A 16,331-nucleotide genomic window follows, 5' to 3' on the forward strand; every position below is an offset into this window, starting at 1 on the left:
TTTAAGAGCAAAACACTATTACTTTCTGGCTTCCATTGGATCAGAAATTGGGGGATGGCACTTATCAGTAATTCGGCTGAATGGGGTTGATTTCAGGGTACATTATTTTCACAAGCGACAATGTCGATTTCCGTGTGACCATGTTTGCAACACATTTACACTGGAATATGCACTATTAATGATGGTGTCCCCTTGAACAATTTTCCTTAATCTTAAACGTTTTGCTGTCCAATTGCCCCCTTTGGAGTGGTTCGGCACCCCCCTTTGCTTGGTGCCCCTATGCGCTGAAAGTGTTGCATAACCCGTTTTTGCGCCTTTGACTTTTATCTAAATCAATATAGCCCTCCCTAAATCTTTAACCATAGTATTTATTCTCCCCCATAGTCTGACTTCTTTACAGTTAAACGTGAAACAATAATAAAAAATAAAAAAAAACAGTTTTCAAAAAGGTTTCCCAAGCACTCCCCATGTCTTCCATTGGCCAGTTAATCAGATGTCCCTCCCCAAACTCACACCATATGCTAAGCCAATGTTGCTGTTTCAGGCTTGTTAGGGATGGTCAGCAGCCACAGTTTTGACATAATTGTCTCTATGAATGAAGCTGGGATAGGAGAAAGTATTGTACTATTGATAGAATTACACACTTGAGCTTTAAAAAGTTGTTCTCTTCTACCAATATTTCAAAGGAATAGTTCACCCACAGATTAAAATTCTCTCACCAGTTACTCAACCTCATGCCATCCCAGATGTGTATGACTTTGTAAATTTCCACTTTCACTTTCAAAATTTGAAAGAATGTGAAAGTGGAGATAGTAAAAAAAAAAAGGACTTAAATATTGAACTGTTTCTCACCCACACCTATCGTATCGCTTCTGAAGATATGTATTTAACCACTGGAGTCGTATGGATTACTTTTATGTGTCCATTATTTGATTTTTGGTGCTTCAAAAGTCTGGTCACCATTCACTTGCATTGTAAAGGCTCAGAAATACTTTATCCGAAATCGAAGAACAAATGGGTATGACGTCATTTAGAACAAAATCTGGCCAAAAATAAGGTGTTTTTGCATTCGTTTCGGTGGTTTGTAACAGCTTTTCTGGGTGAACTTTTAGGAAAACTTGTAACTGGCTGCTAAACACCTTCTTGCTGAAGCTCCACCTACTACTTTTTTTTTTTTTTTTAAGTTTTTTGTCAGTATTAAACTTGAACACACTGGCGTAAAAGACCATGTCATGCAATTTTTTTTATTTATTTTTATTTTTATTAATTAGTCTACAAAAGGAATCAAATCTACTCAAATACTCTCAAGTGCCCATTCATTCATCTGCCCAAAGTAAGATATGCCTCTACCACCATTCTTTTGTCTTTATTCTGAATATTAACATTCTTTCATAAACCTATTTTTGCAGTAGTATCAGTGTCATCATAAATTACAATAACAAGTGTAATAGGTACATATTGTGGCCGTGTTAGCACCATGAATTCAGAATCTAAGACAAATAAAATATTTTCTATATATATATTACTTTATATCATAATAGAGTGGTTAAAAAAGCTTCTTTTACTGATCTCATGTGAATACTACTAATAGAATGAGGCATAAAGTAATTGATAACACATTTTAATGTGGCAATAGTTAAGGTTTTACTGAGTGTCCTCATATTTAAATGCTTCTCTAAATGCCTCCCACTGTGGTGTGGCTGGTGTCTGAATGTTCCCAAACAGTATACTGTTGCTCAGCTGTTTACGAATAAGAACTTCTCTGGAAGTATATTGGAGCCTTAATGACCAACAGAGCTGAGATATTCTTCTAAAAATCTTTGTTCCCTTTCGATTTCGGTCATTTACATCGCGTTACTGACGCTTATGGGAAAAATTCCTTTTCTCAGATTTCTGAACTCCTATCGGATCCAATTGAGCCAGTGGCATTCATGCCCGCTCAGCCAATGACACTGAGCGCGTGGCGCTCAGCTCTCTATATAAGCGGGCGGCATAGCGCCATCAGTCAGAATTTATCTCCTTCACTCCTGAATTTGGTTCACTGTCGAATCGCACTTACCTGCAGTGGATGGCACTTCCCTTCCTGAAGACGGCCGCTCCTCTGCCGTGCTCCATTTGAATACACTTTTTCACGGGTCAATGTAGAGAAGAGCTCATTAATTCCCAGTCAGGAAATATCCTTCCTGGGGTTGCATTTGAACTCTGTAACAATCCGCGCTTTGCTCTCGGCCGAGAGAATACACTCGATATGCAGCACGGCAGCGAGTTTCAAATTGGGCAGGGCTCTGCCTCTGAAATGCTTTCAGAAACTTCTCAGGCTTATGGCAGCCGCTGCGGCAGTCACTCCCCTTGGTCTATTACACATGAGACCTCTGCAATGCTGGCTCAACTGCCAAGTTCCTCAATGGGCATGGCGCTACAGGCACCATCACGTTGTAGTCACCAACCACTGTCTATCTGAGATAGCACCATGGACAGCTCAGGGATTTTACTGGCCTGGGGTCACCTTAGGTCAGGTTTCCAGATGCAAAGTAGTCACTACAGATGCGTCCAACATGGGCTGAGGTTCGTTATGTGACGGCCACCTGGCATTCAGGGAATGGATGAATGTGAAACGGACCTGGTACATCAACCGCTTGGAGATGTTGCCGGTTATTTTAGCCCTAAAAGCATTTGAGTCAGAAGTGACTGGGCATCATATTCTGATTCGCACCGACAACAGGTCGCTAGTGGCAAACATCAATCACCAGGGCGGTGTGCGATCTCCAGCAATGATGACACTTGCACTGCAGCTCTTCAAATGGAGCGGCGAGTGTCTCCTGTCGTTACGGGCAACCCATGTGCCCGGAGCCATAAATTTTGGAGCGGACATGCTCTCTCGACAGGGAGTGAACCCAGGGGAGTGGAAACTCCACCCCCTGATGGTCACAGAGATCTGGAACAGGTTTGGGAGGGCAACGATAGATCTATTTGCCTCATGGGAGACCTCTCATTGTTCCCTGTGGTATTCCATGACAAGACAAGTCCTGTTGGGGGTGGATACGCTAGCTCACAAATGACCAGCGGATCGAAAGTATGCATTCCCCCCGCTGTGCCTCATTCCTCCACTCCTCTCCAAAATCAGGGAGGAAGTGGAAACAGTACTACTGATCGTGCCGAGGTGGCTGAATCAACCGTGGTTTCCAGAAATAGTAGAGCTCCTATATGAGCATCCGTGGGAAATCCAACTGAGACGGGACCTTCTTTCTCAGGCTCGCGGCTCGATTTGGCACCCATGGCCGGAGTTATGGAATCTACATGTGTGGCTGTTGAACGAGTCGCGTCGGATGACAAAGACCTCTCACAGGCGATAAAGAATACAATTTTGCATGCTAGAGCCCCATCTACAAGACGGCTCTATGGAATGTGGTTGTTAAATGGTGCAAAACATGATCCTGTTAGTTGCCCTATTTCTGTCATTTTGGAATTTTTACAGGATCACTTAGATGCAGGTCTTACTTCGTCTATGCTAAAAGTATATGTAGCTGCTATTTCAGCAAATCATGCAGCTGTAGGGGGCATGCTAGTAGGTAGACACTGTTTCATGGTCAGCTTTCTAAGAGGCGTGAGGCGATTGAATCCAACCCGCCCAGCTGCAATTCCTACATGGCACCTGGCCTTGGTGCTGAATGCGCTGACTAAAGCCCCCTTTGAACCGATAGAGACTATCGATCTGCGTTCTCTTTGCTTGAAAACAGCTCTCTTACTCGCCCTGGCATCCGTTAAGAGGGTGAGTGATCGTCATGGTTACTGGTGTAACCTCCGTTCCCTGATGGAGGGAACGAGACGTTGGTGTCGATGTAGTGACACTAGGGGTCACACTTGGGAGCCCGAGACACCTCTGGTCTTTGATAAAAGGCCAATGAAAATTGGCGAGTGGTATTTGCATGCCACTCCCCCGAACATACGGGTATAAAAGGAGCTGGTATGCAACCACTCATTCAGGTTTTACGCTGAGGAGCCGATATAAGGTCCGGCCATTTCAGCGGGTAGTTCAGCGTTGTGGCAGGAGGGACCAACGTCTCGTTCCCTCCATCAGGGAACGGAGGTTACACCAGTAACCATGACGTTCCCTATCTGTCACTCACTCGACGTTGGTGTCGATGTAGTGACACTAGGGGTCCCTATACAAAACGCCACAAGGCTGAACTGTGTTACGTGAACTGGCGGTGTGTGGTGGGCAGACTTGCTGTGTGCCTCATAGCCAGCACACCAGGTCGACACGTAACCTCCCCCAACACAGTTATGAGTGTCAAACGGCCCTTTTTGGGGACAAGTCGACTACCCAGAGATAGAGACAGGCTTAACCCAGTCATGGCCTCTTTCCCCTTCTCTTTTTCCACTCCCTAAAAAAGAAGGGGGATTATCCGACTGGGCCGCCAGGTCTAGTCGGGGGGTGTCCCTCCCAAGGGGAGGACACCGCGGAGACCACACCTCGCCCCAAGAGAGGGGGGATATTTAAGTGGAAGAATACATCACATGGTCTTTCCAACCATGTGGAGAGCCTTCAAGGTAGATCCTACCCAATGGGGGAGGAGTTACTACAACATGGAGACTGAGGGGCTCTGCCCAAGGAAGACGCAGTTTGCCAGTAGGGAAACGAACTAGCGGAAGATATAGATCGCATGGGGTTAGCCTTACAGGGAACCGCCACATGCGGAGCACCTACCCCAGAACCGGGCTCTTAGTTAGCGCGTGTACTGGGCCGGCAGCGAGTCTCTCCGAAAACTCGACTGCCACAGGGCTCGGAGGAAGTCAACCAGGGAACAACCTTTGTGAACACTACTGGGAATTAACAGCGCACGTCTTCAGCTCAAAAGGAGGTGGAAGGCGCTATGTGCAAGCGATACACCCGGCCGGCTATCCCGGGCTTATCCGCTTGTGTTGCGTGCCACTACCTGGGACGAAACCGGTTCCACCCGGAGGTTGTAAAACCTTGCAAAGGTGTTGGGTGTTGCCCAGCCCGCTGCTCTGCAATGTCTGTTAGAGAGGCACCTCTGGCCAGGGCCCAAGAAGCCGCTACACCACGAGTAGAATGGGCTCGTAGCCCTACCGGGGGCGGCATGTTTTGGGCGAGACATGCCATAGTTATGGCGTCAATGAGCCAGTGGGCGATCCTCTGCTTGGAGACAGCACTTCCTTTCCGCTGTGCACCGAAGCAGACAAAGAGCTGCTCAGAGAGTCTAAAGCTCTGCGTGCGATCCAAATAGATGCGCAAAGCGCGCACCGGACACAGCAACGCCAGGGCTGGGTCTGCCTCCTCCTGGGGCAGCGCTTGCAGGTTCACCACCTGGTCTCTAAAAGGAGTGGTGGGAACCTTGGGCACATAGCCCGGTCGGGGGTCTCAGGATCACGTGAGAATAGCCCAGACCGAACTCCAGGCACATTTCGCTGACAGAGAACGCTTGCAGGTCACCTACCCTCTTGATGGAAGTGAGCGCAGTCAGGAGGGCAGTCTTCAAGGAGAGTGCCTTAAGCCCGGCTGACTGCAAAACTCAAAGGGGGCTCTCTGTAGACCCTGAAAAACTACAGAGGTCCGATGAGGGAACAAGGCGTGGCCTGGAGGGATTCAGCCTCCTGGCGCCTCTTAGGAACCTGATGATCAGATCATGCTTCCCTAAGGACTCACCGTCGACTGCGTCATGGCGTGCTGCTATGGCAGCAACGTACACCTTCAAGGTGGAAGGGGACAGCCTCCCTTCCAACCTCTCTTGCAGGAAGGAAAGCACTGATCTGACTGCGCACCTCTGGGGGTCTTCCTGATGGGAAGAACACCACTTAGCGAACAGACACCACTTAAAGGCATACAGGCGCCTCGTAGAGGGAGCCCTAGCCTGAGTGAATGTGTCTACCACCGCAGGTGGGAGACGGCTTAGGTCTTCCGCGTCCCGTCCAGGGGCCAGACATGGAGATTCCAGAGGTCTGGGCGCGGGTGCCGAATGGTGCCCCTTCCCTGAGAAAGAAGGGCCTTTCTCAGGGGAATTTGCCCGGGGGAGCTGTCACGAGGAGCGTGAGGTCCGAGCACCACGTCTGGGCGGGCCAGTAGGGTGCTTACCAGGACGACCTTCTCCTCGTCCTCCCTGACCTTGCACAGGGTCTGTGCGAGCAGGCTCACTGGGGAAAACGCATATTTGCGAATGCCAGGGGCCCAGCTGTGCCAGCGCATCTATGCCGAGGAAGGCCTCGGTGAGGGCGTACCAGAGCGGGCAGTGGGAGGATTCTTGGGAGGCGAACAGGTGCACCTGTGCCTGACTGAATCGACTCCAAATCAGCTGGACCACCTGAAGGTGGAGTCTCCACTCTCCCCTGCGGGGAACCTGCCGTGACAGCGCGTCCGCTGTAACGTTGAGGTTGCCCGGGATATGAGTGGCTCGCAGCGACTTGAGGTGCTGCTGACTCCGGAGGAGGAGACGGCGGGCGAGTTGTGACATACAGCGGGAGCGCAGACCGCCTTGGCGGTTGACATATGCTACTGCTGCCGTGCTGTCTGTCCGAACTAGCACGTGCTTGCCCTGGATCAACGGCCGGAACCTCCGCAGGGCGAGCAGAATTGCCAGTAACTCGAGGCAGTTGATGTGCCAACGCAGCCGCGGACCCGTCCAGAGGCCGGTGGCTGCGTGCCCGTTGCAAACAGCGCCCCAGCCCGTCTTGGAGGCGTCTGTCGTGACCACGATGCGCCTGGAGACCAGTTCTAGAGGAACACCTGCTCGTAGAAACGAGAGGTCGGTCCAAGGGCTGAAAAGACGGTGACAGACCAGTGTAATGGCCACGCGGTGTGTCCCGTGGCGCCATGCCCGTCTCGGGACTCGAGTCTGGAGCCAGTGCTGAAGCGGCCTCATATGCATCAACCCGAGCGGGGTGGCCACCGCCGAGGACGCCATATGCCCCAGGAGCCTCTGAAAATGTTTCAGTGGAACCGCTGTTTTCTGTTTGAACGCCTTCAAACAGGCCAGCACCGACTGGGCGCGCTCGTTCATAAGGTGCGCCGTCAAGGAGACTGAGTCCAACTCCAAACCGAGAAAAGAGATGCTCTGAACCGGGAGGAGCTTGCTCTTTTCCCAGCTGACCCGAAGCCCTAGTCGGCTGAGGTGTGAGAGCACCAGGTCCCTGTGTGCGCATAACCCGTCTCGAGAGTGAGCTAGGATTAGCCAGTCGTCGAGATAGTTGAGAATGCGAATGCCCACCTCCCTTAACGGGGCAAGGGCAGCCTCTGCGATCTTCGTAAGACGCGAGGAGACAGGGACAGGCCGAAAGGGAGGACTTGTACCGATACGCCTGACCCTCAAACGCAAACCGCAGGAAGGGTCTGTGTCGAGGAAGGATCGAGACGTGAAAGTACGCATCCTTCGGGTCTACCGCCGCGAACCAATCTTGATGCCGGACGCTCGCTAGAATGCGTCTTTGCGTCAGCATCTTGAACGGGAGTCTGTGTAAGGCCCGGTTCAGTACTCGCAGGTCCAAGATTGGCCGCAACCCACCGCCTTTTTTCGGTACAATGAAGTAGGGGCTGTAAAACCCCCTCTTCATCTCGGCTGGAGGGCTTTCTTTTTTTTTCTACAGGTTCTATCGCGTCCTTCCGTAGGAGGGTAGCGATCTCCGCGCAAGGTAGCAGCGTTTCCATCTTTCACCAAGGTGAAGTGGACACCGCTGGACCTGGGCGGATGCCCAGCGAAGTGAATCGTGCAGCCGAGTCGGACGGTCCGGACCAGCCCTCGCGACGGACTGGAAAGCGCAAGCCATGCACCCGAGTTCCGCGCAAGGGGGACCAAAGGGACAACGTCATCGGATGTACCGGCGGGTGGGGCCTCGCGGCGGGGCGGAGCCTGAGGTGCCACACCCCATCGTGGCCGTGCTGAGTCAGAGGACATCGAAGCACTTACCTGGCTCCTTGTGACCACCCCCGAAACAGCCTGGGACGGGGGAGGAAGAGGCCTGTCCTCATGACCCGTGGAGACTGTCACATCGGGGGCAGATTTGTGCCACAGCTGGGCGCTCAGGGCGGGAGACCGCCGCTGGAGCGCCAACCTGCCAAATGGAGTGGTGGACGGTGGTCGTGATGCCAGCCGTACACACCGAATATGTGACCCAGGGAACAAGGAAACCACTCTTGCGGAGCTCTTGAGTACTGCAGCCACTTGGGCATGCAGCGCAATTAAATGCAAGAGGTAACAAAAAGAAGATCTGCTTACCAGCTCCAGAGCAGCGGGTTTCGTTGTCCCTGGGTCGCCCGTCTCAGGGGCGCTTCGAAGACCTCCGTGGGTTCTTCGGTGCCGGCTGTGAGACGGGTGGCGTCGGCTTCCTGCGGTGGGCTCCACGCCGGGGCCGGGCCGGAGGGGCGGGCTGCGGCGGAGCCGGTGCAGTCACCGCAGGGGGACGCCCTCGGCGATGAGTAGATGGGGGGATCTTGAGCCACGCCGGGGCAGGACAAGCCGGCTAGCACCCATCTACTGCTCTACCATCGAGAACTGCTGGGCAAAGTCCTCGACAGTGTCGCCGAATAGGCCCGCCTGGAAAATGGGGGCAGCAAGGGATCATGTCCTGTTGGCCTCACCCATCTTGACCAGGTTGAGCCAAAGGTGGCGCTCCTGGACCACTAGTGTGGCCATCGTCCGCCCGGGAGACCGTGCCGTGACCTCCGTCGCTCGGAGAGCGAGGTCGGTCGTCGAGCGCAGTTCCTGCATCAATCCCGGGGCGGAACTACCCTCGTGCAGTTCCTTTAGCGCCTTGGCAGACTTGCAGGAGAGCCATGGCGTGCAGGGCGGAGGCGGCTTGTCCAGCAGCGCCGTAGGCTTCGACCGTCAGAGACGACGTAAACCTACAGGCCTTGGACGGGGCTTTGGGCACCCACGCCAGGTGGCGGCGCTCTGCGGGCATAGGTGCACCGCGAGCGCCTTTATCCACCGGGGGATTGCCGAATAACCCTTGGCCGCCCCACCATCGAGGGTAGTGAGAGCGGGGAAGCTGAAAAGATCGGGACCGGGCAGTAAAAGGTGCCTCCCGCGATCTTGTCAGCTCTTCATGCACTTCCGGGAAGAAAGGAACGGGGCGGGGCGTGGCTTTGAGCGGCGCCGCGAGCCCAGGAACCAATCACAGAGCCGCGAGGGTTCAGGGAAGAGCGGTGAAATCCACTCTAACCGACGCTCGCGGCTGTCCGGGAAAGCATGTCGTCATCTCCGCGTCAGCCTGTGACTGGGCGATCGACCCCGAAGGGAGGAGCCCAGCCGAGGCTTCCGACTGGACGAGCCCGCTCTCCGATGCTGCGCTCGAGAGCTCATCACTTTCGCGGGCTCCGAATAAGAGGTCGAACTCGCCGTGAGACGAGCCGGCGGACTCACCCGGAAGCCCGATCGGGGCAGACGAGCGTGCTGGGGGATGGGAGTTCCGCGGGGGATACCCGGCGGAGGCGGTCCCATTGGGGTCCCCAAATCGCCCCCAGTGCTAGCCGCGCTGGCCTCAAACCCGTGGGTAAAAGGACCGAGGCGGGAGCCTCTGGGGTGGCTCGCTTCCTTACGAAGGCGAGCCGCGACCGCAACGTTGCCATGGACACATTCTCGCAATGAGAATGTGACCATCCACGAACGCTGTCTCCGCGTGAGCAGTGCCCAGACACGAAAGACAGTGATCGTGACCGTTAGAAGGCGAGAGATAACGAGCACAACCAGGAATAACACACAATCGGAAAAGCATCTTTAAAAAGACGCGTCTTTAAAAAGACGTTCCGTGTGTGCGCTCTTTTAGAGAAATATATACTCTTTTAGAGGGGAAAAATGCTCTTTCAGAAAATATACTCTCTAGTTTTTCTGCCGAAGCGCCCAGGGGCGTTCTCTGCAGTGCACCAGTGCAGAGGAGGGAGAAGCCGCTGAAATGCGCCGTCAGATCCAGCAGGTGAATGAACAGTAGTATTCAGCTCAATGAGCATGACCGTTCGGCTCCGAAGAGAAAATCTGAATGAGTGGTTGCATACCAGCTCCTTTTATACCCGTATGTTCGGGGGAGTGGCATGCAAATACCACTCGCCAATTTTCATTGGCCTTTTATCAAAGACCAGAGGTGTCTCGGGCTCCCAAGAGTGACCCCTAGTGTCACTACATCGACACCAACGTCGAGTGAGTGACAGATAGGGAACTGCAGGCATTCTCAATGCACAGCTCTTGTCTGGAATTTAGTCCAAGTGAATCTAGAGCCACGTGGAGACCGAAAAAAGGTTATATTCCCAAAGTGCTCTCTACCCCCTTTAAGGCGCAGGTAGTCACTTTACAAGCCTTTTACCCCCCTCCCAGCCAGTCGGAAGAGCAACGCTTCCTTCATATGCTCTGTCCAGACAGAGCGCTACACACCTATGTGTCCCGCATGAGCCAGATCAGACAAACGGACCAGCTTTTTGTCTGTTTCGGAGGTTGCTCGAAAGGCATGCCAGTCTCAAAGCACAGACTGTCACATTGGATTGTTGAAGCAATAACACTGCCATACAAATCTCAGGGAAGCCAGTGCACTATTGGCATTAAGGCCCACTCAACGAGAGGTATGGCCGCCTCTTGGGCGTGGGAAAATGATGTTTCCATACAAGAAATCTGTCTGGCGGTGGTTTGGGCTTCGCCCAGCACCTTTGCACGATTTTACAACCTTGACGTGAATTCGGTGGTTTCACAGATATTGTCTGTGCAGCAGCATTAATTCATTGTGTTCTAAGGTCCGCTTCGAGAACTCGATAAATTCACCTTGCTCCCGGACCGCACGTGCCTGTGCTCTCCTAGGTCCGCTTAGCATTTTCTATTCAACAATGCAATACTCGGCCCTTCATGTTAAGCACCGTCATACTTCGTTTATACTGTGTTTTATTATGCCTAATTACACTACATGCAATATCTCATTCGAAAGTAAAGCGGTGCCACACTAGGGCCATACCGTTTGAATATATATTTACTGTGTTTTCCACACAAATACATTAATATACTTGTGTCTCGGCTATGCCTTAGACATTCATTCTCTGGTTAAAGATAGATAGTTGCATCTGAATTGGCGTGATCCAATAGGAGTTCAGAAATCAGAGAAAAGGAGTTTTTCCCATAAGCGTCAGCGACGCGATGTCTCGTTTCCTACATCTCAGGGAACCGAGGTTACATACATAACCAGGGATGTTTGTGTTCTGCAGAAGAAAGAAAGTCATACACATCTGGGATGGCATGAGGGTGAGTAAATGGTGATAGAATTTTTGGGTGAACTATCGCTTTAAAGACAGGACAGTGTTTACTTCCCATTTCTCTCTCTCTTGCCCAGGGACAAAAAGACAAATTATATTCTTATCTAAAATTAATTATTTTAAAATAGTTTAGCTGTAATTTGTTATTATAACGGCAAGACATGGTAGTATTTACCTGTGTAAGACTGACAAAATGCTGAAATTCCCAAAGATGACTATTGATTTTTGAGGAATACTGAGTAACAGAAGAATAACATTTATTTTTTTAAAGATCCAACCACTTTTTTAGTCTTTTGTAATTTTTATTTTTATTTTATTTTTGCATACAGTATCTTGGCAGATGCATGCACATGTTTAAATCAATGATTTTTATGTAGTTATCATCCTGTCTTTTTCATTTCTTCAAAGTCAACCTTCTATTTAAAACAAATTAAAATAATGTGAAATCTCTCAGCTAACATCTACACTTAGTATCTATGCTTTAATATTGCAAAATGGGAGTTCCTCCTTTTGTATGTGCTGTGTTAACACTATGGAAGTGATTTGTCAGGGTGACTCCTTTTTTATACTTTCAGAGAATGTACAAACATGTTCAATGTAATTACACAGTGCTATCATTGTTAATGTATTGTCATCAAATGTACAATATTTTGACCTTCATCGTATCATCTTATTTCATTTCATATGTGTTTCATTTCGCTTGCCAGACCTCTGCATGCAAATTGTTCATGTGACACAGATTTATCCTGAGATATTATTAACTTTAAAATGTCACTGAGTGTAAATGAACTATGACTAACAAAGTGGGGGAGGTCCACAATACAGTATCTGATCATCACCATTGTGTCCTAATTTATTTGTGAGCAAGTGCATTTTTCTACTTGTGTGTCTCCTTGTTGTATACTCAGTGGTGTAGCAACTATTATAACCCCACTTTTAGACATTTCAAAATCCATACCTCCATTTTGTGTGCAGTGCTAAGAAAAATTTGTAACCACATAAAATGACAGCCTTAAAGGGTTTGCTGTCTCAAAAATGAATATTCTGTCATCACCCTCACCCTTATTTTGTTCCAAACCCACATGACTTTCCTTAGTGGAACACGAAATGAGATGTTAGGGACTGATGGTCTCAGTCACCATTCACTTTCATTGTATATAAAATAAGATGGAATGAATGTAAATATTGACTTTGGCTAACGTTTATCCTCACACCTCATTTTATGTTTCACAGAATTTGTGTCAAATGGGTTTGACATTGACCAAACCCAAAGTCATATAGGTTTGGAACAACAAGAGGGTGAGCAAATGATGACAGATTTTTTATTTTTTATTTTTTATTTTTTGTAAACTATACCTTTAAGACCAAGTAAAAGCCTCTGCCAACCAGTTACTTTGGCAGTCTATTGAACAAATGATTAGTACTGCAATTCTAATATGCTAGGACCCATTTAACTGCTTTGTAACAAACCAGGTAGAACTACTAGGTGAACATTATTTCACCTAATTAATATTCATGAACCAGGCTGATAAGGTTTACAATGTGCCCCCTTACTTTTCAGATCGTTTCTATGCTACTGGTTATACTATTCATTCAAAGCTAGCAGTCACTATTACCTTGTTTATATGTTTAACAGATTAACAGGCACTACACCAAACCAGTTTGGCTGTATAATAAAAAAGTGGTAATAAATACATCTTTCTTCATGTTTTGCCACTTGCAAAAATTAAACATAAAAAAAAATAGCAGCCTTCAAATGGTAAGCCATTATCTTTCCACCGCTCTACAGTGCATCCGGAAAGTATTCACTGTATTATTTATTTTTTATAAATTTGCAAATATTTCAAACAAACTTCTTTCACGTTGTCATTATGGGGTATTGTTTGTAGAATTTTGAGGAAAATAATTAATTGAATCCATTTTGGAATAAGGCTGTAACATAACAAAATGTGGAAAAAGTGAAGCGCTGTGAATACTTTCAGGATGCACTGTATATGTGTCAGAGCTGCAGCTCCCAGGCTCTAGCTGGCTGGTTTGATCCAGTGCTCCTTTCATGGACCACCAACCCTGATGTTGGCTGTTTTTAACTGCCTCCCTTGTGCCTTCTAGAGGTACACATCAAAATGTGAACTTCCCAGGCTTACAGCATCGCTCTTTTAGTGTGCTCTCTCTGTTTCTCTCTTTTCCCCAGGTTCCCCGCGTAGCCCTATCAACAAGACCACCTTAACTTTGATCAGTGTTGTAAGCTGTGTGATCGGACTCGTCTGCACGTCTCACCTCTCCTGCAGCCTCAATGTCCGAGTCATTCTTCACGTTCCGGAGCACCTAATTGCAGACGGTAATCTTATCACCCACTCTGCTTGCCGTCCAGCCCTTGAACAGTGGGGGGTCATCAGCCCCCTCGCTACCCCCCACGACTTTTACTGTATTAAGGCAAATGTCACACTGATTCTCTAGTGAAAAGCCAAACAGCTGTGATGCTGAAAGCATCAAAGCACGATCAGGCCAGGTCAGAGACACAATTGCATGGTATCCCTCGCACACACAGATACACACTTGTACAAATGCAAACAGCAGAGAGCCCATTTCCCCAAGGGTTCTTTGTTTGTGGTTTGGACCGAAATTCCATTTGTATTGGATGAGCTTGTTATTGAAATTTAATGTTGCACCTGCAGGCCAAGACTACAGTTCAAGCTCTCTCCTCTCTCTCTCTCTCTCTCTCTCTCTCTCTCTCTCTCTTCTACTAGGGGTGGGTGGTATGACCAAAATCTTATAATATGAATATATTATAATATATATTATGAATTTATTATATAATATGAATGTACAATAGAAAAAAAGCACAAAAAAAAAAAAAATAAAAAAAATGTGCTTCATGGGGTAACATCTAAATTAACTGGTTGGACCCACTAAAAAAATATTGGACCCACTTTATATTAGGTATCTTTAACTACTATGTACTTAAGCATTTGATACAATGCACTTAAGTACATATGTGTTGTTGCATTGTACTTACATTTAAAGTGCCTGCATTTAATTACATCTGTAGCTACACTGTTAACCTAAACCTAACCCTGCCCCAACCCTTACCCTAAATCATTACCCTGACCCCTACCCCTAACGCAACCACTACTCCTAAACCTTAGTAGCAGCAAATGTGAATCTTGTGAGAATTTTGTAAAAACAGCATGTATTTTCTGTATTTTGATGTTAATACATCATACTTAAAGACACCTAATATAAAGTGTGTCAAAAATATTATTTAGCTTCATTGAATCAACCTGAATACTTTATATTAGGTTACACCAATAAAACAAATTTTAAGGGTTAGATTACAAGTAGATATAATTCCTTAAGATAAAAATGAAAGGTTACCACCTTTTAGAGCGAATTTCACAATATAATAATTTTCATATAATCTAATAATTTTAAAGGAATATTCCGGGTTCAATACAAGTTAAACTCGATCAACAGCATTTGTGGCATAATGTTGATTACCACAAAAATGTATTTCGACTTGTTCCTCCTTTTCTTGAAAAAAAAGCAAAAATCTGGGTTCCAGTGAGGCACTTGCAATGGAAGTGAATGGGGCCAATCCGTAAACATTAAAATTCTCACTGTTTTAACACTTGTGCAACCTTAGGGACATTTTTGTCTTTTTCATTTTTGTTTAGTTTTTTCGATCATTTGTGTGTTAATGCCAACGGCATACATTTAGCCAAAGGTGTGTATTTTTGGGGGAAGTTTGATATGTCAACCTCAGTTCCTATAATACATCTATTATACACTGTGTACACAAAATAGTTACACTCAGGACCTTAAGGACAAAAATGTCCCCATTGAAACCCAATGCCGTTAAAGCATAAAATCATGAATTCTATGATAGTATGCTTTCATTCTTTTTATTCAGAATTAAAATGTTTAATATTTTTCACCATATGGCACCATGTTTCTCATGTTTAGCCTATGGAGCAAATACATGTTCCCCTCCCTATTTTCTGTTTGCTGTATTATAGAGCACTGTAGGCCAATTGAATAAATGATGCAGCTAAAATTGTGTGGGTGTGTTGGTATGGATGTCAGAGTGTTTTGCATGTGTGTATTGAGAAATTTGTGTTTATGTGTGTGTGTTAAAAACAACAGTGGCATTATGTAAACAAACTGGCATTTAAAGGTTTAAAATCCTGAAAATGAATGAATATTTGGTAATTATGATCAGAACTGATGTTGGTTAAAAAATCTATGTCAGTGAAAGTGGAAAATAATATTATGTATTTTTATGGCAGCTTTTTGATGCTGACATTTGTCCTCTAAGGCCCTGAGTGTTTTTTTTATCTGACACTGCACAAAAAAAATAATGCATCAAAATCAGTGTTGTTGTTAATCATTGACATATCCCAGACTGTGATAATCCAAAAAGATTAAAGTGGAAAATAATATTAATATATAATATTATGGCAGTTTTTTGGTGCGGACATTTTTGTCCTCTAAGGATCTCTGAGTAACTTTTTTTTATTGACGCACAAGGGTTAAAAGTATAGCCACAAGATGTAAAATATGTGTATATACATGATTTTAGTGTGATAAAATATCTTACTAACCTTTTCTGTGTAAAGTTATAGCCAATTTTACAACTTTGTTGCCATGATGGTGTAAAGTCAACAAACCCTAAAGCAACTGTAAAAATGTGATTTAGACAGCTTTATAGCTCTAATAATACATGTTTTAACAGAAATAAGTGTTTTTATAAAATTATAAACTTCACATTTCTGCCTTTAAACCCTCCAAAAATTGGCCCTATTCACTTCAATTGTAAGTGCCTCACTGTAACCTAGATTTTGCTTTTTAAAAGAAAAGGAGGGATGAGTCAAAATAAAGAAGGACCCAGAGAAAGATCATTTTCAGTGCTTTAATGAATTTCAATAAACAACAAAAAGTCAACTAAAACAGCACTGTGAAGAGCAGAGAAGGCAACAGCTGAAGTACGGTATATCTGTCCTGGAGAAACCAGCGAGCCGACACAGGGGAGAGGTGGAAACCAACAGCCGATGAAGTGAACGGGAATCCAGGAGAACAACCTGGCCGGTACAAG

At 47.0% G+C, this 16,331-nt stretch overlaps 1 protein-coding gene across 4 annotated transcripts in view; it reads left to right on the forward strand.

The window, feature by feature from the left end:
- Positions 1-16,331, forward strand: part of LOC127442213 (astrotactin-1-like) — a 481,722-nt gene that overhangs the window by 131,842 nt on the left and 333,549 nt on the right. For all 4 annotated transcript variants that reach the window (XM_051700073.1, XM_051700074.1, XM_051700076.1 and 1 more), the window contains one exon: positions 13,431-13,577. In XM_051700073.1, coding sequence (XP_051556033.1) covers positions 13,431-13,577 — 147 coding nt within the window. The remainder of the gene's footprint in view (positions 1-13,430; positions 13,578-16,331) is intronic.

Source organism: Myxocyprinus asiaticus, chromosome 6, assembly GCF_019703515.2.
Source record: "Myxocyprinus asiaticus isolate MX2 ecotype Aquarium Trade chromosome 6, UBuf_Myxa_2, whole genome shotgun sequence".
NCBI lineage: Eukaryota > Metazoa > Chordata > Actinopteri > Cypriniformes > Catostomidae > Myxocyprinus > Myxocyprinus asiaticus.